The sequence below is a fragment of the Podarcis liolepis genome (genome assembly GCF_965112155.1).
Source record: "Podarcis liolepis genome assembly, chromosome: 6".
NCBI lineage: Eukaryota > Metazoa > Chordata > Lepidosauria > Squamata > Lacertidae > Podarcis > Podarcis liolepis.
In genome coordinates, this window is record NC_139559.1 from 20754551 (window position 1) to 20780243 (window position 25693).

Here is a 25693-nt window from a genome sequence, read left to right on the forward strand (position 1 = left end):
AGGGGCAGGCCAGGAGCATCCAACAATAGCAAAGACAATTTCTCTGCTCTCAAGTCCCAACTTCTGATCCCCATTCAATCCCTTTCTTTCATATCTTTAACTACTCTGCATCAGAGACCAGGAAACTGCTAATTTTATAAGCTTGAGTTAAAATTATGGTTTGTATCTAAAAACCTGTGCCACAGCCTGTTGTGATAATAGTGATAGTAAGCCTTTCAATATTTCTTTTTTTTTTAAAAGGTCACTGTAATACCTGTCTACTGCCACCACCACACTTTGCGAACTGGTTTCTCCCACAGATTCCTGAATACTGGCTATTTGCCTTCTATCAACACCTCCGCCAACGAAGTTACCTAGTTAGGAAGAAACCAACAATAATTGTTAAATCTAGCATGAAATATATTACCATCAGTGAACTACCAATACCATTTATAGACTGTAAAATCAAAGGAACAGGCTCAAAGAATAACAGCATCTAGCGGTCTGAGAATTCACCCACCAAAGTGGTCCTCTTATAAAATACTGTACTGTATGTGATACAATTGTTAAGGAAAGCTTTTATTTCCTGTTCTCAAAATGACATGAATAAATATATCGCCCTGCATGAGCTATATATGATTAATCATCTACCCTTGTTTCTTATTTCCAAACCAGCAATTCAATGAGCCACTGCCATTAATTACTTTAAACAGAGGGTCTTTAAGGTTAAAGCAGTCTGAAATCAAGAAACAGGTAATTTGTTATGATGACAAATGCCTTTATTTAATTAACCTGGATCCTTAGGCATGAGAACAGAGTCAAGGCTAATCTTCTCACCTAGTCCAAGACCCATGAACTCTTCTCCTCCAGATGTGAAGCCTTTGAGGCTCCCTTCTCTTTCGCGCCCAGATCCAGACAGGTAGCGTGTTTTAACTCCAGTCCCTATGAGCTGTGCTAGTTCCAGCTGGCTGATACATTTCCAAGATCTAATGAGAACAAATGCACATTTCAGTACTGAAGTCAGCAACTACAGATTGCAGAACCAAGAAAATGCCTCCCATGCAAATGCCACACTCCACGTTGTCAGACACATCCCCATTCACTTCTAATGCTAAGGAAATGCTGTGCATGCACTCAATGTTCCACTCCGGCCGTGGAATCTGCTCCACTTCAAAAACTGCAGTTCTGACATGTGTATGCAATCCAGGCGATGTTGTCCATTTAGCCAATTCCTGTCTACTATGGATGGCTGCAGCTCTTTGGGTTCTCAACCAAAGGAGTTTCCTACCCGATCATTTTAATTGGAAATGCCAGAGACTGAAACTGAGACTTCTTGCTTGCAACACCACTAAGCCGCAATCCCTTCTTCCCCAAAATATAGCTCTTGGCACATTGGCCCAATAAAGTCTTGGGGCGGCAGGATTAAATTTGCAATGCTAATTCAGGACCAGCTAGGTTAAACCCTTGGAATTACAATTCACCCAATATATAGTTGGGCAGGTAGAGAGGATTTCATTCTTCATTGTGGGTCCTCTGTGTAGCAGACAGAGCCAATTAGCACTTTAAGGAAACAGATAAGCCTTTTTGAAAAGTGGAAGGCAGTTACGGAGAAAGAAATGTTTGATTTCTTTTGACAAGCCCATCTCAAGGAACCTCAAATCCCCATATCCCAGAAAAGTTGATGCTGTCTTGAAATTCACTTTTCCTAGGATTGGCAATGAGCAGGGCACATTTACAGAATTGCTTTGTGTACTTTAGCAGTGGAGAACGTCTAGCTCACAGGTCTCATTAGGCCCAGTGAGACTGTTTTCCCCGAGCCACACCCACCCCATATATGTCGTCATATATTATGTCAAGTGTGGGGCAGAGAAAGACACAGCTTCAAAGGAACCACCTAGAATATCAGAATGCAATTCCAATTGCTCTTTGGAAAGCAGGACTTTTATTTGGCACTGTTAAAATTTGGTGCCAAATGCAAGCCCCACTGAGATTAGTTCCACATATAAATGCAATGAGAGGTTTTCTGCATCAATTCTGAGACTACAGAAATGCATGAATACGTAGAACCTGTATCAGCAAATCAGTCAGATACAGTAACACTTCTTCAAAATTGACAGCACACAGAAAAGGTGCACATGCTTTCTTACCTCATGCCAGGAATTTCCAAGGTAGTTGCCATCAGTGTGGGCCACTGTAATGAGGGTCTTAATTGTATCTATGTTTTTCTGTTTCATTTCTGTGATGCTGGAGCTGGCAGTCAACAAGGAAAAGCGGGCAAGTGCCTGCACATAAGCATCTCGTTCAAGCTAAAATGTACGAAGGAAAATTCAGAAGCAGAAATAAACCATGGTAAAAGACAGGCTTGTTGCATTCCTCACCCCCACCACTCCCGCTAAAAACATGTATCTCAGGAAATAAGCACATGGAGCGAAGATGGCATGTTACTCAGTGATGGCATGTGACTAACGTGGATACGGCTCCAGACAAGAAAGAGGTCTGTGGATGGAATAATCTCTTAAAACAGGTGAAAAGGGAATAGGGTGGATATTCTGCAGTGTTTTCTAAACATCAAAATCTCTGAAGCACCCTGAAGACCTCAAGTTCAGTGTGCATTTTGGAGAGATCTTGCTTTGGCTCAAACAAGCCCCAAATCTGACAGATGGCTTTGGTTCCTGGGTTGAGGATTCATACAACTCTTTTTGCACACCCTTACTACATACAGCAAGCCTACTCTATACCAACCTGCATGCCAAAAATGCAGGCTATTCGGATGGCACAGCGTATTCCTTCCAAGCATAATGATGCAACTTCAGTGTCATCACAGTTCTGAAGACCCACGCTATAAGCAGCCAGTAACGGAGTCCACACAAGCTATAAAAAAAAGGACGGGGAAAGGAAGAAGGGGGAGGCTTTAGTCAATTTGCCTTTTTTAACCCAGCTATATTTTGCCCCAGAAAGTTATTTAATGTAGACATAACTCAAGTAAAAAAGGAACTGTTGTACGTCATGTGACATAAACCAGGAACATTACAATATTTTTGACATTCTTGACTATCTTCTGACTGTATCTTCTCCCCGCTGTTATTTCACACATGTTAAGTCTATCACTGCACAGCCCCGCAAACCCACTGTTTTTTAAATGAATGCTGTGCAAATATGGTCCCAAGACAAAAGAATGCTTAGGAAGTCTGACCTCTGGTTTCCATGACTTGAATTCCATACTCACTTTGAACATGGGCCTGACATGATCCAGGTGAGTTGCACTAGTAAAAGGTGCCTTTGCATGGCTCACTGCCTCCATTAGAGCTTTAGCTGTCTTTGCCATTTGCTCCATCTCCAGGTTGTACAACAACCTTCGCTGCTTCTCACTGGCTACATCTAAGAAAAACAAAACCCAAACCCCCCACAAAGCTGTATTAAATATATTTTGGCACACCTACGCCACATTCCAGACAAATCAAGAGTATGTAGTCTTTAAAAAACAAATCCTTCTTTCCATATCCACCAAGAAACTTATGTGCAACTTAAGAAATCCATGCATAATTGAACATATTAAATACTGAGGATATAATAAATTCATTTTCATTATTATACTGATATTCATTTTCATTATTATACTGATATAATAAATTCATTTTCATTATGTTTCTGTTTCACTTCCCAGAAAAGACCAATCTAAATCATACATTTCATACTCAGACCGTATCATTCCTTCAGAACCTCTCAGTTTCAGTTAAACATTTTAACAATTATACTGTTACTCCTTGATGAAGTCATGATGTTTACCAGTGCTGATTCAACCTTATCTGCCATTTTAGAAGTGGCAAATGACCCACTATTCAAGTTGTGTTACTCTGGCTGGCCCCAAGCAGGTGTAGCAAAAAAAGAAGGCTTTTGGTGCTGCTTCATTTTCACCTTTTTTTACTCTGTCGCAGAAGTGGGGAAAAGAACTGCCACAAATTGCTTTGTTCCCTCAGGTAAATGTGAAGAAATCCTGCAGTGTTTGAGTGAGCAACAGTTGCTGTCAGTCTGCTGTTCTGCTGCCACAGCTCCCAGTACAGCTTTTTGAAGGAGGTAACAGAAGACTGTTACCAATGTTTACTTAGACCCAACCATCCATACGTAATATGCTTTACTGTTACTACCATTACTATTGCGTGATGAGAGGAGGGGGTGCAGAAAAAGATATCCCCAAGGGAACGGAGACACTTGATGGGGTATTTTGGGGGAAGTTTTGTTGGGAGCTTTTGCTGTTATTGATATTAATCTTTTGTAACTTAATTTTTATGTGGAAATTGTTCAGTATGGTTATGTAGTTTTGATGTGTTTTATTTATTTTTATGACTATTTTGCTATGTTTGTAACTATGTAAATCTTTTCATATTTTAGCCACCTTGAGCATTGTTTTAACTGTGGAAAGGCGGCATACAAATAAAATGATGATGATGATGATGTTGTGGGAAGAATGACCACTCGGTGACTACAGTTTTCTTAAGCCCAGCCCTTAGGAATCACTTCACCCAGCAGGGTGGGCAGCTTAACATGCCAGTGAAGCTTTCCTCTGAGGCAGCCACAAGAATCTCATTCCCCTCATCTGAGCCTCCTCAACTGAGCTTTGCGTTAAGAAGAGATCATCTGTTTTAAGCAGCTATATTCCTGTACTTTCTCTTTCCTGTGACAGTGGTTTGACTTTTAGGCCGCAATCCTACATACATGTACCTGGGAGCAAGTTCATAAACGATGCCTTATGAGGAACAGTTAAGGGAGCTGGGCATGTTTAGCCTGGAGAAGAGGAGGTTAAGGGGTGATATGACAACCATGTTCAAATATATAAAAGGATGTCACATAGAGGAGGGAGAAAGGTTGTTTTCTGCTGCTCCAGAGAAGCGGACACGGAGCAATGGATCCAAACTACAAGAAAGAAGATTCCACCTAAACATTAGGAAGAACTTCCTGACAGTAAGAGCTGTTCGACAGTGGAATTTGCTGCCAAGGAGTGTGGTGGAGTCTCCTTCTTTGGAGGTCTTTAAGCAGAGGCTTATCAACCATATGTCAGGAGTGCTCTGATGGTGTTTCCTGCTTGGCAGGGGGTTGGACTCGATGGCCCTTGTGGTCTCTTCCAACTCTATGATTCTATGATTCTATTCTATGATTCTCTTGGACTCAGTGGGACTTACTACTGAGTAGGTAAGTACAGGAGCATGCCGTTTATCTCATTTTGATCTTCTACAGACAGCATGAAGTAAAAGGACTTTATAGGTCAGCTTGAAACAATCTCCCACCTAACTCCACCAGCTAAACAGAGGTGTGCTGCTGAAAATTCAGCGAACACAGAATCGTAGGCCTGGAACAACCCTGGTGTCCTCCAGATGTTTGGAACAACAACTGCAACCAGCCCCTGTCAGGATGGTCAATAGGTGGGATGATGGGAGTTGTAGTCCAAAATTTTTGAAGGGGAATTTGGGGCAGGAAAGGAAGCCTGAGAAGTCTAAAACACCTGCTCCAATGCAAGGTCAGCCAGACCAGCATCAGACTATTTCCCTCTTGTTTCCACATAATCTGGAATCAGCTCCTCCTCCAAGAAGCCAAGACTAGCAGCATATGAGTTAAGACTGTTTCATCCTCACAACAACTTTCTGAGGCAGCTGTGGCTAAAAGATACACTGGCCCAAAGTGATCCAAGTGATGCCAGAGCAAGGATCTGAACCCAGACTTCCTTAGGCAATATCCTCTGTCCACTATACCGCCTTGGTTATTCTAAGTATCCTCTGTGCCAACAATAGGAAGTTAGCAAGTTGAACAAGGAAAACATACTAAACCAAAAGCCTAGGATTATTGAGGGTTCAGGGTTAAAACATCATACTTGGCTTAGTAGATTTTGGTGTGATTGCATATTCTTTCGCGTCCTTCATTGCAATTTTCTTCCCTTCTATTTCATCATAGATGGTAGATAAATACTCTTCTGGAAGGTCTTTGCTGTCATTGATCCCACGATTCATTTTTATATATTGCTCTTTCGTCATCTTATTCTTTACCTATTATGGCAAAACAGTCAAAAGCTGGTAAAGAAGTTTTGAGTTACGTAGAAGCCCATTTGCAACCATTCTGTATCATTATATAGATACACACTTACCTGGGGACTGTGCAAGTCTGTTGTCAACATTATAATAGAATATGCTAGAACGTAAGCTGTGTCGGCACTAGCAAACAGAATTTGACTGGAAAAGAAAGAAAATCAGGTTTTTAGAATCCTAGGGTATTGTTATTATCATCTCTTCATGTTGCATTTTCAAAACACCATTAGAAACTCTATTATAGCATTTCTTACTGAAATGTAGACGCTGTTCATTGAGCTGTGACTATAGACTGCTCTGGAGTCATAACAATTTGGCAAAATATCAACAGGGAACTGCCAAGTAGGACAATTATCACCGTGTTCATCCAGAAAATAGCTATGCTTGCAGAATATCTAGCACTGGGAACCAGCACTCAGATTCTTCCTGAGCTCTTCCAAATCCAATGTCTCCCCAGTGATCAAGGGTCAAACTAGATGCAGTGCCATTCAGGCAATTACTGATTGTATGAATGGCTTTTTTTTTAAAAAAAAGAAGGTAATTCAGGTGTGATACCCCTTACCAGTTTTCCATCAGAAAAAATGGTAATTGTCCTGACCTGACAGAAATGAGAGCAAGGAACATGGTTTGTCTGTCTCTGAATTTTGTGTTTCAGCATTCTCTGTGCACCCTTGCCCTGTCTGAGGCCTAATCACTGACCTTGATTGTTCTGAAACACTGGAAATAATGTCAGTCAGGAAAAAATGAGTGCCTTGAGGCGAGGCAGGCGGAAAAGAAACAATTAGTTTTAAATTTATTTTTAGGCCTAGAGTTTTGAGGATGGAGAAAAAAATGCTTTGTTTTTAAGATATTCAATTATCTTATTGCACAAATTCCCAGTAAGAGAGTGGGAATCGGAGAAAATGCTTTAAATCTACTATATTTTTCTACTGTTTTTAATATCATTTTAATACTGGAACTGAAACATAATGTTCATGATGTAAGTGTATGTGTGTAAATAATAAAGAGCCTTAAACATTCCTACTGGATATGTGACTTAAGCTATGTCAGGAAGAAGTGAACTTATTCTATGTAAGGTGGTCCTGTCTGAAGTATTCATCAAATCCAGCTTCTGGTTGGTTTCTTTCAAAGTTGCTGCCAAGTACTAATTGATTGGGGCAGGGGAAAATTCTCATATATAATAAAAACAAGGTGTTGAGGATGCTAAAAGTTAGGGAGTCCCAATCTAGTTCAGCCCCCCAAGCCCTGACGCAATGCCTGGAATATACGGCCACTGCCAATTGCTTAAATGGTGTCTCATCTAGTTTGACCCCAGAATAGCAACATCAGCTTATGAATCAGTTCTCCCTTAGGTACAGATACACTTCCCTAATTTTCTTAGGATTCTATGGTCTGGCTACAGAAAGGTTTTGCTTTTAGAATATGTCACCCATATCCTATTTTTAAATAATATGGTATTCTACGCATGGTAGTCTACAAATTGCTTTTGCTTGACGAGCTGAATGAGTAAGGCTACCTGGCTCGTCTTATTAAACTATATCTTCTCCCAACCGCTGCTTCCAAAAATGCACTCATTTCTATTATGATTTGTCCAATATCTTTCAAGTTACCCTTGGTTGCATTCAATATATCTAGCAGCAAACTTTTCCATTAGTCTGTCAATCTTCTGAGCTTCACCAGGTAACCGAAATCCTTCCAGAAATATGCGTAAAGCAGAGACAAAGTCTTTTCCGCAGAAATCAAGCAGGTCTACGTAGGCGTACATCACCTCCTTGTTAAACTTGTTACTGTCCCCCAGAAATTCTCCCACCTGGCTCTAACAGAAAACAAAGCAAAGAAAGAAAGAAAGAAAGAGAAATGTATGAAATATTGTAAAGGTAGCAACATTGATAATTTCCCCTCTTACATTCCAAATATATTACATTACAAAACCATCATGTTTCACTATCATGTTCACTTTATGTTGTGAACCACCCTGTGATCTCTGAATGAAAGGCATATACAAATTTAATTTGAAGTGATTAAGGACATTTGTCACTCCATTAAGTAGCATTAGCTGTCAATCTGGTTATCAATGCCTGGTCCCGAAACGCCACCAAAAGCCTCATTAGTGTGATATTTACACACTCACATCCCCACATGGAAACAGCTGTGAAAAGCATGTATGTGTATAGCATTAACAAAAGCGTGTGATTTTTGAACAATGTAAGATTCAGCCTTACAGAACTCAGGCGCTCTTCTTGGTGCAGAAACTGTGCTATGTCTTCTGCTGTTACTCCAAGCATTCCCTGTTCCTGCAAATACTGCAGTCCTCTCTTGGACTTTTTATTAAACCTATAGTTTAGAGACAGGACAAGGAGGAAAAGGATAGATCAATCTGATGCAGAAAAACAGTCTCCTGGACTCTCAAACTCTGACAGAAAATATCAGAAAACAATTAGGTTTAGAATAATTGTTATTAATTTTATTATATTTTGACTTCCTCTTGCAGCCCTAGCAGGCCCCTTTCTAAAATGTACAGTTAAAAACTTATGAACTACAAACCAGAGTTAAACCTGAACTGGAAATCCCAGGACTTCATATAGAAATATATTGACAGCACTGTATAATTTTAAGGTATATTAATGGCTAATGTAGTCACAAAAAACAGAAAGCAGGTGTTCCTTTTAAAGGGAGTTTTACAAGTTGTAAGAATGGACAAAACGAATGGGAAGGAGTTACTAATTTTAACATATTGCTCAGTTGGATGGACATGGCTCAGTAGGCACAGAAGTGTTAAATCAACTAAACAGAAATGTTTAACAATCTTTGTTGAACATTTATATATTTCCTAAAATGTATGCACTGCTTCATTTTGTAAGCCACTCTAGGGTTTTTTCAAATATAAAATCATAAAATCTGGGGAAAAAAATTACAGTACATTAAAAAATACAAGAAGTTAAAATACTAAAACGGATTAAAATTCACATCTGCATTCTTACGTATTCTGAAAAATGGGAAATTTACTGAATGAACACAAATGCCAAACACTCAATGCAATAAATTATTTGGCACCAATCTGAAGTTCAACTCTTGTTGATTGCTTGGTACCAGCTTACTTTTAATATGCACAGCAAATAAAGCAGTAAAAAGTTAAAAAGTTCGATTAGAAAAGCCATTTTAAAGCTATTTTAGCAATGGGTTCAACTCACAGTTCAATCCCGTGCTCAATTATCTCTTTTTGTTGCTTGATCACCTCAAATTGTTCAGGATCATCAGGGACAGCAGTCTGGGTGCCAACACTTCCAACTCCAGAGGAGACTGTTGAATCTAAGGAGCTTGCACTACTTCTTCTTCCCCCAATATCTAAACATTTGACTTCCCCCATTTCATGTTCTGAAGGTTTGTCTGGACCTGCATGTAAGAAAAGGGACGTAAACACATATTCCAAAATAATGCGTAAGTAAAAGCAAATGGACGGACACTCACACCAGCCTTGTGGTCTTAGACACAGCTCAAGAGGTCAGCCAATACACCCAGCCACTATCTTCCAAGTTTCCTACCAGTTCAGAAGTTGTCTTCCTGCAGGGAGTATTGAGGTACTCTGAATCTGACCCAGAGACCATTCTGGGAAAACCATGCCCACCTGTCAGTCAGCTGACGTCATATGACACCATGCATGGACACCTGTGATCTCCAATCCAAGCATTACGTGCCAAGACTGCAGATAAGTGATCTCAATCCTAGGCACCACAGTGCAAAGATTGGAGATAAAACACAGTAGCCCCACGGCACTAGGATCAGATATAGACCTCTACCAGTTGCCAGGGGCTGAGATTCGTACTACCTGACGTTGTATGATTGACATGGGTTGCCATGCCCATCTGTCAAAAATGGCCCACAGGGGGCAGGCCAGTTTCCCACCTCTGATCTAGATAAAGAGCCACAGTTGCTCAATCACAAAGGGATCTTTCATCTTGGTAATCCACGAGAGCAAGTGGGGAGGGTGCTATTGCGTTCAGGGCCGGCTTGTGGGCTTCCAATAAGCAGCTGGTGGGAATGGGATGCTGGACTTTGGCCTGATCAAGGAGGGCTCTTCTTATGTTCTTAATTATTCACTGGCAATCCCCCGATATTAAAAAGTCACAAAACTTGCACCAGCAAATTCTAATTCTCTGATAATACAAGGCCTAAAATAAGAAGCCGGCTTTAGGTAACATGTACGAAGCCACAAATCATTTCACTCCGGCTTCCAGCTATTTTAAGTAGGGTTTTGGATACAGAAAAGGACTGCTTTCTCACCAACGCTGGCCTGATGGTTGGGGTTCACATATAGGTCTTTGCTCCATTCTACCATGCACTTTAATATAGAGACCAAACATTCAAGACCTTTCTTCCGTAGGCTTAGTTCCTGTGCACAAAATATGTGGAGAAAGAACAATTACGATGTAAACAGGTCGAGATCTCTGGAACCTCAGAATATTAAAAACGAAAAACAAAAAAAGCCTTAGCCTTTCAGCTATTTGGGGCCTAAGTTGTTTTTGCCTTTAAATGCTACTGCAAATACTTGGAATTTGGTTTGGGAACCAACCGATAACTCAGGCTTCCTCAAACTCAGCCCTCCAGATGTTTTGAGACTACAATTCCCATCATCCCTGACCACTGGCCCTGCTAGCTAGGGATCATGGGAGTTGTAGGCCAAAAACATCTGGAGGGCCGAGTTAGAGGAAGCTTGCGATAACTGATGCAGCTTTTTAAAAATTGAGATTATGTGAGCTCTAAATGGAAACCCAACCAGTAATCTGGCTGCTGCATTTTGGACCAGTTTCTGAGTTATCTTCAAGGGCATTGCTTTACACTTCTACTCAAGTTTGGCTCCATGTTTGATTGTCATGAAACTAAGTGCACTCCTAAACTCTTTGCGAGCAAATAGACAAGTGGATGGAATACATACAAGATACTAATACAAGGCTGCCAATATACTTAACTGAACACAGTGGGAATTGCACGGATGGGTCTTACCTGCAGCGGTGTCATGCCTAACTCATGTCCACTCCTTCCCTGGGCAATTTTAGATAAGTCATTTACTAGCCGTTCAAAAATATTAGCAGCATTCAAATCACAGTCATAGTTCACATATATGTCCACTACACACTGAGCATCTAAAACAAAACAAAACAAAAAATAGATTATGAAAATTGAGTTGTCTGGGAACAATGTATGGAGCAACAGACTATTGTGACAGGATTCCCCCCCCCCCCAATTTAATACCTATGAAACGAACTGGGGGAAAGGGTGAGGAAGGGATAATGCAAGCCATTGTTTGCATTATTATATCAGAACTGGATTACATTTTCTGAACTATTTCCCCCACATCAAAAAAGGCCTGCACTAGTAGCAAAAAGCAAGACTAGGGCTGTGCATATGCACTGGTGGGAGAGCCAGGTTTGCTCCGATGGTGCATCGGTGCAACTCTGACCTTGTCACAGCAATGCCCCATGCCTGCCACATCCAGCAATTTTGGAGTCAGGAAGGAAGCTCCACCCCACCCCACCAGCCACTGCTGAAAGGCAGGAAATACTCAGTTGGCATCCAAACCCCTTGAAGACCCCTTTTTCCACCACTTCTTTGCCTCTATATTCCAAACGCCTCCCGTGTCTGCCCTTTGGCTAAACTGGACATGAGAGAGTCCCTGCATAGCCAGAAAGCACAGTGGATTGATTACCTTGAACCAGTCACCACCAGTGTTTAGCAGACTTCCCACTAGTTACGGGGATAAATACTGCAAAACACTTAACACAGTGAAAGACACTACATTAGCTGCTTTTATTCCCTCCTGCTCCACCTGACATTTTCACAGGGCTACTGTACTTCTCATTCCCTCTTGTTTCTCCTGGGCTCCACCAACCTCATAGTGCAGGGATGCATTGTGGTGCATAATGGTCTTAGCAACTACATTTGGGAAATACTTCAGGTACACACGCGGGGGGGGGGGGGTGTCACATTCCAACAATTCCAACAAAAAAATGACCAGACTAATATTTTTAGTGTGTATGGTATTTGTGGATGTGTTGCCTCGTGGCACTCTAGATATATTTATTTTGTTATCACTTCTATACAGTATGCCTATACTTACTTCTTCTATTCATTCTTGATATTCTAAACAAGCAGAAAAGGAAAATTTCTTGATGATGTTATAAAATTACCTGCAGAAATTCTAGTCAAGGTCTGAATTACCATCCATTTGTGCTCAAAGGAACTAGAAGAGGTTTCTAAAATGTTCAGGAAGATCTCTTTGAAAAATACCTGTTGAATACAAATAGGAAAAGTAGGTGCAAGGTCTGAAACCCAGGCGTACATTCAAGGATATCGTTAAAAATTCTGAACACACACACACACTCAAATACAGAACATACAGGGTTGATTCGTGATCCATATACAAGACAGTTTCATATTACTACTGAACTGAACTGAAGGAGAGTATCAAGCATTTGAAGCAAGAAGAAAAACAAAACCTTCTTACCTCAATCTGCATTTTCAAATGGGTCTTAAAGTTTGAGAGAAGGGTGAGGAAGATGGCAAGGGAGAGCTCAAAGACGTCAGGAACGGACGATACTCCATTTTTAGATAATGCTACACAGAGGTATTGCTTGATTGCATTTATAAACATTTCATGTGTCCTGAAGACCGGACCAGCATTTTGCAAAACTGAAAGCAACAGCTGGAGAGACACTATTTTAGAGCGTAGTTCATGGGATCTAAAAATAGTAAGCAGAAGAACAGAGTCAAAACAATATCTTGTTATAAGCTCTTCGTATGTTATAAGAGTAAAGGTTGCCCTACATGATGTCCTCCAGATCTCACGGACTCCAATTCCAGTCAGACCTAACCAACATAGCCAAGGGTCAGGAGTGATGTTAGTGGCAGTGCATAGAATCGGGCCGGGTGTATGTGTGTAGAGGATGCAACATTGACTATAGAGCTTGTCTGATGTACTAAAACATTTGATTGTCTTTCAGTGTTCATGAGAGAGTAGTTTTTAGATGATTTCACCACACTTAACAAACCTTTCCTTTCCTTTGTAATAAGACACACACTCACACACCCTGGACAGCATTGCATGCTAACAATGCTTGAGGGTCATTTAGTTCCACTGAAGGCATCAAACTTTATCATGCCCCTTAAAGATGCTGAATCCCTTTGAACCGTCATTCATTTCCCAGCACAAGAAATACAGCAATTTCTATCAGCTGGAATCATATCACAGCCCTGAGCCTTCTGGTATCTCTACAACTTACATTTCACTCTCTCTCACACACACAAATCTTACTTGACAGCAAATGTACAAATCAAGTAGTGGACCTATACACACAGTTAGTCTCCCTCTGCTGCAGAGAGGAGAATAATATGTTTTGTGTCTCTTTGAAGTCAAGGCATGCAGCTGTTCCCTTGGGCATGTCTCAGAATTCAGACGTGGTCCAGCAATCGTGGATCACTTTAGAAAAACATGACTTAGCAGTTTCATAAATGAGGAAGGTTTACACCCAAGATAAGTAATGCTACAATATACTATACACCAAAGCAACCATACATGCAGCTTGATAGCTAATTAAATTATGAATGCATTTTGAACAGTGTTACTTCAGGTCTCATTCTGGATAGTGTACAAATCAATAAGTGTAATATTTTCTTTTTTACTTGGGATCTGGAGGCCCATCACCAAGCGGTTTCATCGAAAGCTTGCACAATGACCGAAACACAAGGAAGGCATCCTTCTGAAGGATATGGGAGAATCTGGCAGCTGCCTGAGGTCCAGGTACATCAGTTTCCTAGACAAAGAAACAAAAGAATTAGTTTTGATTCAGCCACAAACACATATGAACAAGTAGTATTTGAATTACACTTATGTTTTGTTGAGATCAATTTAAAAAAGGAAATAAAAGTCTTGCTCAGATGTAATGCTGCACCATGATTATGGGATCAAACCTGTGTAAGCCTTGGGCTTGTGCACTCCCCTCTGGCATGGGTGCAAGTCTTGAGTTCTGAGGCATGCACTTCAAATTAAGCACAGCTTATTATGATGTCTGGACTCAGACAAACTCTGATAAATCTTAATTATCGTTTCTTGAAACACAGCCACCTTCAAACCATAGTTTATGAAGCTGTTTTCCCCCAACTATTAACTAACTCTTCTAAAAAGAAGAAGCAGATGCTTCTGATCGTATTGCCATGCCAAAAGAGGAAAGAGGTGCATAAGTCCATGGCTCACGCAGGCTCAGTCTCATAATATTCAACCAAGGTCTAGCGTTACATTCAAATGCAGTTGTTTGAATAGAAGGAAAACTGTGTATAATGTCAGATTTGGTTACATTCAGCACAACAGCCCCCTGCAAAATAAACTGCACGTAGAAAACAATGAAGCCTTAACCATTCCACTACAGAAGGGCTACACCTCAGTAGAACACATGGTCTGCATGCAGAAGGTCCTACGTTCAATCCCTGGCTTCTCCACGTAGGCCTGGAAAGTTGCTGTTTGTCACTGCACATAAAACTGAGGTAGATTGACTAAAGGTCCTACTTCGTCTCAAGCAGCTTTTTTATTTTACAGCCCTGTTAAAGTAAGGCTTTGCTTTAAGAACAAGACTGAATAAGGATTGTCATATAAGCTTCATATTATATTAAGCTTCATACTAAATGATAATATGTACCCAAATCACATTTCTATGGAAAATCTATTAAAGTAGGGGGATATGTCCTTTCACACATTTTGGTGTGTGAGTATCCTGTGGTCCAACTGATCTCCTACCAATTACTCTCAGAATATTAGGAGCTTTGCATTACGTTTACTGTACACTTAAATCTCCTACCAGATTATCCGTGGAGGAGACAGACTGTCTATCATCTGGAATTCCATTTGCTTGTGTGTTTTCATTAATACCACCAGGAGAGGCAGGAACTGCACTTGCCAAGTCAGATAAAATCCTAACCGATTCAGGAAGAGACGGCTTTTTCATTTCTTCTTCTAAAGAAGCTGCAGGAGGGGGGGAAATGCAGTTTTTTTTATATAAACAACATCCTCGATATATAATCTCAGCTAAAAGAAAGGGAAAAAAGTACTGATAACAATTAGATAGTATTTATCCTATCTTATATATGGGAGATTAGTAGATACAGAATCCTATCGGTGGCAAATCACTAACGCTACTCCTGCACAGAACTCTAATATACTTTTCTCAGGATTTGTAGTCTTGGAGGAAAAGTTTTAAGAATGAATCAATCTCTTAGGAAAGGGGTGAAGAAAGACAGAGACTTCCCCAAAGAAATTTTACCTCTAACTGCAGATGTCACCACATCCTCCAAGATTCCTTTAACAATTTCTTTGCCTTCATCAGTTTCTTCTTCTGATAAAACATATATCAATAAGTCATTTGAAAAATGTTGCAATTTAGCCTTCTCTTTTAAAAGATGGTTTCAACAATTTGCATAAGATCAGAGGTTAGGTTTATATTATATGTATGCATATGTATACATATAATATGTATATTATATGTATGCATATGTAGGTTTATATTATATGTATGTATGCATATGAGGTTAGGTTTATATTATATGTACACACACACACACACACACACACACACAGCACAAAGCCCTGGTTAGGAAAAGCTGATTAGAGATATTTAGACTTATTTCACACAGAAGCCCTAAAGCTGTTTGACATTTACAGCAAGCTTGCTATGGGAACGCATGGACAGAATTATAGAGTTTCCAATGGGGAACTCTACACAGCAGCCGATTCCAGCAGGTCTGTTGCCACCACCAATTAATTGATCGGCACTGACAGCAAGCCTGACTTGCCAAGGAACTATCAAAAGCATTTTAAGGCTTCCAAATGTTCCTTGCAAATACATCTTCACCTGGACATAGGACATCAGATGGCTGGGGGGGAAACTGCCACTTGGGCCAAACTGAGACCTGAGCCAGGACTTAACAGAGCCTCTACATAGCAGGAAGTCAGTTCACTAGATAAGCATGTTATATTCTGAGCTAGATCTTAGGGGAAATTTGATTCTGCTCTGTGCTCCTCTTTTAAGGATGGCTAAGCTCCAGTGGTTCTTAGCTATTACGGAAGTCACCTGAAAAACCATTTTGATCAATCTGTTCACAAGGCTGAAGAATCAAGTAGCACAGTATGCTATGTCAGAGAATGCTTTGTAGAACACCAAGGCACTTGGACTCACCTGGTGTCAGTTTCAAAGGCTAAAACTGTGTTTGTATCAGTAAAATAGGGCTACAATGGCTATTAAACAAGTCCCACCACTGTAGAATTTTTACTTCCCACTGAAAGACACATGGGAACAAATATTTGGGATTCAGAGTACTTACTTCAATCATCCTAGAAAAAAAATCAGTTTTGGTGCAGTCAATTATTATTAAATTGGGCCAATATGTCAATCATTTCCTAGAATATCTGTCAAATGGATGATATCTGAAAGAACTTATATTTGATGCCAAATACAATACTTTCTGCTATATGCGCTTTTAAAAATAAATGTTGGCAATTAGAATCCACTAAAAAAAGAGATAACATTCAAGATATTGAGCTAGGAAGTGAGATCTATTAGCAGGTGACAAACTACTTATTATACTTCAGACAAGAAATAGGAATCAAAATAGAAGATTTTACATTTTAATAGAGAGATTATCAGGATTAATATTACCGATATGTGAAAATATTGTTTTTATCTTAACATAATTAGATTGGTCTCATAATTAAAATTTATTCTCTCTCTTTTTTCTGATGCTGCAATCTGTAGATTAGTCTTCAACAAATAGAGTCCTATTTAGCAACAGTACTTGAAGTTCAGCATCTGGATGGCCACAAGTCAGCCACACCTGCCCTATAGCTACACAAATGAATGCTTTTAGCTATCTTGACAAATCACGGCATCCAATAAGCTGGAAAATCTAGCAGTTGTTTATTGTGATTGATTCTTTTTTTAAAAAAAAATGCCTTGCATGGTTTTTTTGTCAACCATTCACCTATCCAACATACTTTTTAACGATGCCCAATTCCATTAGACTAACATTTGGCACAAAAAGCTGCAATTTGATAGAGATACCTACAGATAAATTACACTGCTCGGAGCTGCAAGGCTTTGAGAAATAGCCAGCCTGCTGCTGAAAGCTTTGATGAAGCAATAAGTACTACAATTTGGGATCAGAGGCAATTTGAGTCATTTTTTGACAAGTGTAAAGGGGCCCCTGACTGTTAGGTGCAGTCACGGACGACTCTGGGGTTGCGGGGCTTATCTCACTTTACTGGCCAAGGGAGCCGGCGTTTGTCCGCAGACAGCTTCCAGCTCATGTGGCCAGCATGACTAAGCCACTTCCGGTGAACCAGAGCAGCGCATGGAAATGCAATTTACCTTACTGCCAGAGCAGTACCTATTTATCTACTTGCACTTTGATGTGTTTTCAAACTGCTAGGTTGGCAGAAGCAGGGACCAAGAAACGGGAGCTCACCCCAACGCGGGGATTCAAACCACTGACCTTCTGATTACCAAGCCCTAGGCTCTGTGGTTTAACCCACAGCGCCATCCACGCAAGTGATACAGGCAATAAAAGGAAAGTGACTGCATAACCATTTTAAAAGGGAATATCATAAAACAGGGTGGGACTCATGATCCCATCAGCACTAGCCCAAATGGTCAATGGTAAGAGAATACAGATGTTAGGATCCAACAACATCTGAAGGACCCATAGCTTCCCCATCCCTGCTGTAACAGCTCTCAGGTATATGAGAGGAAGTGTAAATCAGCATTATCCTTGTAGACGAATCACTTTACTTTGTAAAGCCTTGGAAGACTGTTTGAATGCTGCCAAACCATAGCTCCCCTATCCTTCCATCCCATGCCAGATTCAACAGAAAAACCCTGCCTTGCATTAAGCTGGAGCTCTCTGCTACACCTGAACCAGAGAACCCAGGCTCAGTGCCAGATCCTGACTTATTTTCCTGATCCGTTACCTAATATTATGCCACAGTTCCGTGGATGTAATGCAACGCTTCAGCTTAAGCTAAACCAGGATCTTTGTGCTGGCACATAACAAACTTGGGCACAACTTCATAAAACTATGGCTGATAACCTAAGTCAGCCCCAATACAGGAAGTTTTCTTACCAAATACAGGTGGTGTCAAACTGTCCTCTGGTTTCTGGTCTCCATTTTCTTTTCTTTCAGGCTCACCATTAGTCAAGTCTGTTTTCACAGGAGTCGAGGGTCTGCTTCCATGCTGGCTGTATTTCAATCGGCCAAATTTGGGAGACCCTGAAGCACTATGAATCATCGGAGACTGGGGTTTTTGTTGATTTGATTTTTCCAGGTCTCTTCCCTCTTGTATCTAAACAACCAAGATAGAAACATACTGTATTCATCAGGTATGTAACAAAGTAATAGTCAATAGGGGGAAGAACCAAATAATGCAGCATGCTTCAAAAACCACACACCTTCCTATTGCATCAGCTCAATACAGTGGCCATCAGTTTTAACATTTATGTAAGACAGTAAGGGTTATTTCCCAAAATGGCTTTGGAGTTCCATCATACAGAAAATTTAAGTCTACATGGTACAGACTATAAATATTTAATAAAAACAGATTTTAAGGAAATTATATAATTTAAATCCAACCTCTGAAACCAGAAGGACAGTTGTCTTTGCTTGCAAAGTTCCTCATATTTGGAGAGCAATCTCAGAAAGGCAGAACCACAGTACAACAAAGAAGTAGCTGGGCACATACAATGTTCATGATAAAAGATCAACTGTGAGCTCACAACACAGCAGAGTCCTTATTCTCTAAGCCAAGGATGGGAAAAGAGTAGTTCTCCAAATGTTGTTGGACGACATCATCCCTGACCACTGGCCATACTGGCTGGGGTGTTGGGAGTCCAAAGACATTTAGAGGGCCACAGGTTCTCCACCCTACTCTAAATCACAGCTTGGAGGACCAGAATGTAACATCAAAATTGAGAAAGAGTCCTTCCTCTTCTTTCTGATTTGCTATTTCCCTTGATGTCTGAACAAGGTCTAGTATGGTCAGCACAAATTAGGAATTGCCTCCAAATTATGGATGTGAAATCATGGCTTGAAGTGAGTTTTGCAAACCATGGTTTAGCAGGAATTCCTGGTTGATGCCTACTATGGTCTGCCTGATTGAGACGTCATGGTGAACTATGGTTAAGACAAACCAGAAAAGAGAGGAGATAACTGGCATGCAAGTGGGGAAGAGGGAGCTTGTAAGTCTGCAATATGCTTACAAATATGAATCAGGTGACAATAGCTCAGTGGAGAAGGAGCAGTAATATAACAATTAAATGATGTACATAAAAGTCAGATTGATAAACATTTACTACATACAGCTTGGTTTTCCATCCGGGTGAAAATGACATTCAGCATCTGAGTGAGAGTAGCCTTGGCAGTTGTTTGATTAATGAGATTTTTACTGGCTAGATAAATGTTGTAACAAGTTCTAACAGTCTGAAGAATTGTTCCTTCGTGAATTTCAATATACGGGGATGTGACAGCGGTGAGAAGAGCCTGGAGGGGGAAACACAACATACAACACAATAAAGACATCTAAGCAAAACTTATTTAAATATAGTGCTCTGAACAACGAACCATCAGTCATAAGGTCAGCATGGCTCTTGCCTTCCCATAGTCCCATAACTTAAAATTAATAAAAAGTATTATAGTAGCAGTACTGGCAATTTATAACACTATTGAGAAAAAGCAGTCTTTGACCAAAGATTAAGGGAAACATTCACAATGTTTTGGGCAGCAAATGAACCCGACATCCTCCTTTCTAAAAGTATGAGGGTCAGGAGAGGGAGACACTATGGACAGGCATGAGCTCTTGCTAGGGATAGCACAAGTTTCTACTCAAAACCTATTTTAGGCTGTATTTTTGTCAAAGATGACATACTGTTACTTTGCTTTGGAGCTCATGATGCTTACAAGCAGAAGACACAAGCTTCACATTTTTCTCTTCAAATGTTCTGCTTCTTTAAGCCCCCAAGTGGATTTCAAAACACACTACTGACATGTAGATCAACTTCCGTATTTGTTGTTCAAAACTGAAACCCCCTGTTTTGCTTTTATTGTCTGAGAATGTCTCCTCTACACAACTCTTAAAACCTGCTTTCCCCTGCATTCTAAGATGGCACCTTACACATCTGACTGAACATCAGGAAGAACCTACTGACAGTAAGAGCTGTTTGACAGTGGAACGGACTCCCTTGGGAGGTTAGGAAGAGAGTTTGGAGGTTTTTAAGCAGAGGCTGGATGGCCATCTGTCATGGATGCTTTAGCTGAGATTCCTGCATTGCAGCGGGTTGGAATAGATGATGCGCGAGATCCCTTCCAACTCTACAATTCCATGATTTACCTGGGAGTAATTCTCATTGCATTCAAAAGTGACTGTATAGACATGCATATCCTTGTGCTGTAAGAATCTCTTTGCTAATAGTTGTTACAGAATCTGGAAGTTTACACACGAGCCCAAGGAATATCCAAGATGCCAGAACATGTGACACACAGTCATGTGTATGTCTCATTCATGAGGAGTTTCTCTCTTTTAAATCAAAAGCAGCTGCAGAAAGAATGAATGTGATAGAACGGGAGGGGGAGCTGTTTGCTTCTGCTCCAGCCATTTTCCCTCTTAGCGCTCCCAGATGTTTTCCTCACACATAAAAATGCATACAACTGCATGTTATATCTAGCTCAGGCCTCATGTGTTAAGTGTTTAAAACTAAATTTTACTGCAGTACATCATCCTGGCAATTTAAAAGACAGAGGGATTTGAAATCAATTGACTTTTTACAGTAAAAACCTTTATTGTCAATAAGTTTTGGAGAGACCTGTTACATTGCTACAATCAGCAAAAAGAATGTTTGCAAAATGTAAATGCCATATCTGGCATATGCTGTAGGCCCTATACACCTGAAGGAGCACCAGCACTCCCATCATTCAGCCTGATCACTGAAGCCCAGTTCCAAGGACCTTCTGGTGGTTCCCTCACTGCAAGACGTGAAGTTACAGGGAACCACACAGAGGGCCTTCTCGGTAGTTGTGCCCATCCTGTGGGACGCCCTCCCATCAGATGTCAAAGAGATAAACAATCAAATAACTTTACATAGACATCTGAAGGCAGTCCTGTATTGGGAAGCTTTGATGTTTTGTTGTGTTTCATTATATTTTGTTGGAACCACCCATAGAGGCTGAGTCAACCCAGTCAGATGGGAGGGGTACAATGAATGAATGAATGAATATTTGCTGCTGCTGCTTCTACTACAATCAAATGCAATACAGATTTACTTACAAGCTAAGCCCTGTCAGTCAATAGCCACGAGTGATTAAGAAAATTAGATCTCAAATGAGAAATAAGGTACTGGAGCTTCAGAAAATAATCTTTAGCTAGTACACAACATGCAATTTGCAGAAAGCTAAGTTGGGTGAAGGAGAGGGAGAAATGGGCAGCATATGGCAGAAAAAACATTTCAAATCCATTAACAGAGCTCTGTGGTCCAGGAAGAAATGGCTACTTAAATAAGATATGAGTTCATATTTACCAAGAGGTAGTTAATTTAATTTTCATAGTATGGTGCAGGAAGGGGTAAATTGTACAGCCTTTTAAAATTAGATTTGGGGATTCTCTAACTGGAAGATAAAAGGAAGAGCCTCCTCCATTTAGAAAGCATAGACTAAGCAAAAGTCTTATTAACAAACAGCCTTTCTAAAATATAAATCAAAATAAAATACCTTTATAATTTGTAACTGCACTCCCTCGTCAGTCTGAGGACCCTGAAAGCAATTGCAGATTGTTTCAACAATGCGGTCAATCAGGCGTTTTCCAGGAGCTCCACTGTCTGGAGCATTGCCAGTGATATGTCCATATGCAATAAGTTTCTACAGAGAGAGAGAGAGAAAATTGTATTATAGTCACTTTCACACATGAAACACTTTCCATGTCATTCAGAGGATTCAAAATGCAGGACAGCTTCATTAGCAGGTTCCAAAGAGGCTGATGGTAAGTGTAAGGAATGTCTTAAAATATGTCAAAGCTGAGGGAGGGGTGAGCGTGGAACAATTACTAATAAACCTGTAACAGATGTTTTAAAGAACTTTGGAGGCAGGGAAAGGAAGACAAAATTAAGTAGCTTCTCAATTCTGTCTGCAATCTAACAATATATACATACATGCATCTGCTTCAACATAAAATTTAGAGGACACTGTCAAAATAAACACAGCCAAGGTTGATAAATTCTTAATTTAAAAAGGATACCTGCAAGCAGTCCAATGAGGTGCTGACAATCCGTGGGGACTTCGACTGGCAGGCCAACTCAAATGGGAGGAAATATTTATCAGCTTCAATGAAGTTTGCTTTTGGAGTGGTTTCATTGCCTTGGCTAGTTGGAAAAATTGAAAACAACAAAATCACTCAGTGTTATGAACTGAGCAATGTCTTTCGTATTAATTTCCTATCCACATAGAACAGACAACATAAAAGCCACTGATACATTCCTTTCTAAGGCATGGAAAGCAATGCAGGTCCTATCGCCAAACATATATAACTATTTCCAACTCAGAGTAGTTGGCTTTGCCGCACACCTCTTACAACAAGATGGCAAGAGCTAATATCCACCATACCTAACTGGCAGCAAGTTTGTCAGCAAGCACGTGAAGTACTGAAACCTAGGACCACAGTCTCCAATGTCCATGCTTGTCAAAAATCAGCACACAATTATATACATGCAGACACACTCTCTCTATAGTCTCACTCTTAACAGCAATTTGGTTTAACTCCTCCCTCAAGTACAAAACCACTTTATTTTTCGGTTGATGAAAGACTATTGAGGAAGTCATTCTTGCATGCATGTACTTCAAGATCACAGCCTAAAGAATTGGAAAAACAACATCCAATTGCACTGCATGAATGGATGTGTCAAGAATTAGTAGCTAATAAAATTAAGTGCTGTACTTTTTAAATATATCAGTGTGGAAATTTTTGAGCATGAGTTGTTTTCTCATGGATTCATTCCCTTTTGGCTTAAAAGTTAACATGAAGGAAGGGAGATAAAAACAAGAACAATTTGAAAGATTATGGTCTCCTTTTATGACATATATGGAGCAAAATTAAAAGATTCAATAATTTAATGCTTTTTCAGCACCAAGATCAAATATAGCTTATAAGGAGTGAAATTTAATCTGTAATAGGATATATGTTACATAGGAATGACATATTTGTATGTATGTTCTTGTATAGTATTTTTTTAAAAAAAATGTATATAAAAACTTAAGATATCTTTATATTTAAGTATTTTTAATGACTAGGTTCAAGATTATTAAGTTTCAGGAGGCAGAAAATGTCAATGGATCCTGCTACTGCAAGGCCAACCATCAAATCTTGCTAAGAGCTACTTCTCACAGTATGTTTAAGAAGCACTGGAATATTCCCACATAGCATACAGTGTCTAAGCTTCTTTTGAAACATAAGGAGGGAATGGTTAGCACACGTATCTACCTAGAAAAATATAGTGGAAATGCTTATTAATGTTTTTCAGCAGAATAAAAGATGATAAAAGTCATGTCAAGCTACCTCCAAAACAGTACAGTGGTACCTCAGTTTACAAACTTAATCTGTTCCGGAAGTCCGTTCTTAAACCGAAACTGTTCTTAAACTGAGGTGCACTTTCCCTAATGAGGCCTCCCGCCACCAGTGCCCTTCCACCGTTCGGATTTCATTCTTAGACCAAGGTAAAATTCTCAAACTGGGACACTATTTCCAGTTTTGCGTAGTTAGTAAACGGAATCATTCTTAAACAGGATTGTTCTTAAACCGAGGTACCACTGTAACTTCTTTCTTTGGCGATAGGTACATGACTCAGCACTGAATTTCTAGATTGTGTTGGGGTAAGACAAACAGAAGCCCCCACCCCAGCCTACATCACAACAGAAATCCAGTGTGGAAAATGACCAACAGTGGCTTGGAAAACTAACACAGAACAATAGAAGAAAATCATTAGGATTCTTCCCAAAGTATAATGATCTTGTGTTTGCACCAGGCACAGCATGCCACTGAAGAATCAGAGATCCAGAAAACAGAACTACAGTAATTTTCTAATCCGGTAACATCAGAGAGACAGCTGAACACCAACAGATTAGAGCTGGGTTTCATTAATCATGCAGATGGGTATCTCTGACCAAGCCAATTACACGCATACATTATGGAACATATGCAAAAGAGATCTAAAGAGAGGAAGTGGAGGTTCTGTTAGCAGAGAACTGCCATGTCATAAGCAATAAAAGAAAAATCCAGTTGAGAAGAAAGGAAGTGGTAAAACAATATCTTTGGGAAGTCGTTACTTGCAACTGAAATACAATTAATTCTACTTAGGCTACTCATAGCCACAGGGATTACCTAAACTTGTTCATTTTCTTCCAAATTCCCCATTTTTTTCCTAGAGACACAGTTGCAAATAACTGTACTGAGGGCAGCTTCAGAAGGTCTTACCACATCCAAAGCCACTTTTTTTTTGTCCCTGCCACTCAACTCCTGCCTAGAAGCGAGCCTGAAACATGTTCATCCAAAAGAAAATGTTCTACTGCTAGAGGGACATTCGTTGTGTTGCTGTGATGCGTTACCTGAAGCACTTCAGCCAGATAAATTATACATACACCTGCATATTAGGTGTTTTTATATTATACGTGTTGTCACCAGCACTTACTCACCTTTGCTTTTCTAATTCTGCTTTTATTTCATCTGGGGAGAAAAACAGAACAAATGGTTTATGTTGCAGACTTATACCATACACAGATGCCAATGTAAGACAAAAGCCAATAACTTGGTAAAAAAGTGGATGATACCAGCAATGATATATGTATTACCATTCTATCTCAAAACACATTTTTATGTCATGTATTATGGACAAATTTTGCCAGATGCACTTTTGAGAACCAATAACAAAGTACTATTTATACTAAATGGATGTCTGAATTTACTTCTCTCATTATCTTTGCTAATGCGGATAGCCAATGTGGTGGTCTCCAGATGTTGCAGACTATAACAGCCATCAGCCCCAGTCAGCATGGCCCAATGCTCAGGCATGATGGGAGTTGTAGTCCAAAATATGTGGAAAGAGCCAAGTTTACTAGCACTTATCCTGCCACACTGCCCTTATATTCCTTATGCCAAAACTAATGACAGTTACTGCAGTTAGTTAAAAAAACTAAATGTTTTGTATTTTCCTCTTGAAACAAAATATTGGTTAGAATAGTATCTGCTCCAAATACATTTTATTTTTTATAAACCATTTGTGTCACTTAAACGAAAGCTTAGCAAATATTCCCCTACTGTTGTGATTCAGTGCCCATGTTTACCCAAAATAATTTTCCTTTCCAATTTATGTTGTGATTTAAATACTGTTCCAGACATGCAGATAACACAACCCAAAAACTATTTAATTGTTGGGAATTTCAAAACTTTATTTGCAAAAGTTTTCTTAAACATGTAGTACTGCTGGCTACATCAACTTTTACTGAATTTTTCTGCTGCTGTTCACCTCAAAAATGATATAGTAGTGCTAATTGTCATCCTCTAGAACTGAACT

The 25693-nt window shown here is 39.9% G+C and overlaps 1 protein-coding gene across 1 annotated transcript in view; it reads right to left on the reverse strand.

Annotated features, from left to right (window-relative positions):
* The window catches only part of ARFGEF2 (ARF guanine nucleotide exchange factor 2), a 48990-nt gene that overhangs the window by 15680 nt on the left and 7617 nt on the right, over window positions 1–25693 (reverse strand). Inside the window, 23 exon segments of the mRNA XM_083509836.1 lie at window positions 157–353; window positions 817–958; window positions 960–965; window positions 2127–2285; window positions 2722–2850; window positions 3206–3357; window positions 5843–6014; window positions 6113–6197; window positions 7664–7869; window positions 8276–8387; window positions 9245–9446; window positions 10335–10443; window positions 11055–11194; window positions 12239–12338; window positions 12556–12790; window positions 13731–13861; window positions 14900–15063; window positions 15362–15433; window positions 18213–18432; window positions 19446–19625; window positions 21846–21992; window positions 22369–22492; window positions 24816–24846. Coding sequence (XP_083365962.1) covers window positions 157–353; window positions 817–958; window positions 960–965; window positions 2127–2285; window positions 2722–2850; window positions 3206–3357; window positions 5843–6014; window positions 6113–6197; window positions 7664–7869; window positions 8276–8387; window positions 9245–9446; window positions 10335–10443; window positions 11055–11194; window positions 12239–12338; window positions 12556–12790; window positions 13731–13861; window positions 14900–15063; window positions 15362–15433; window positions 18213–18432; window positions 19446–19625; window positions 21846–21992; window positions 22369–22492; window positions 24816–24846 — 3215 coding nt within the window.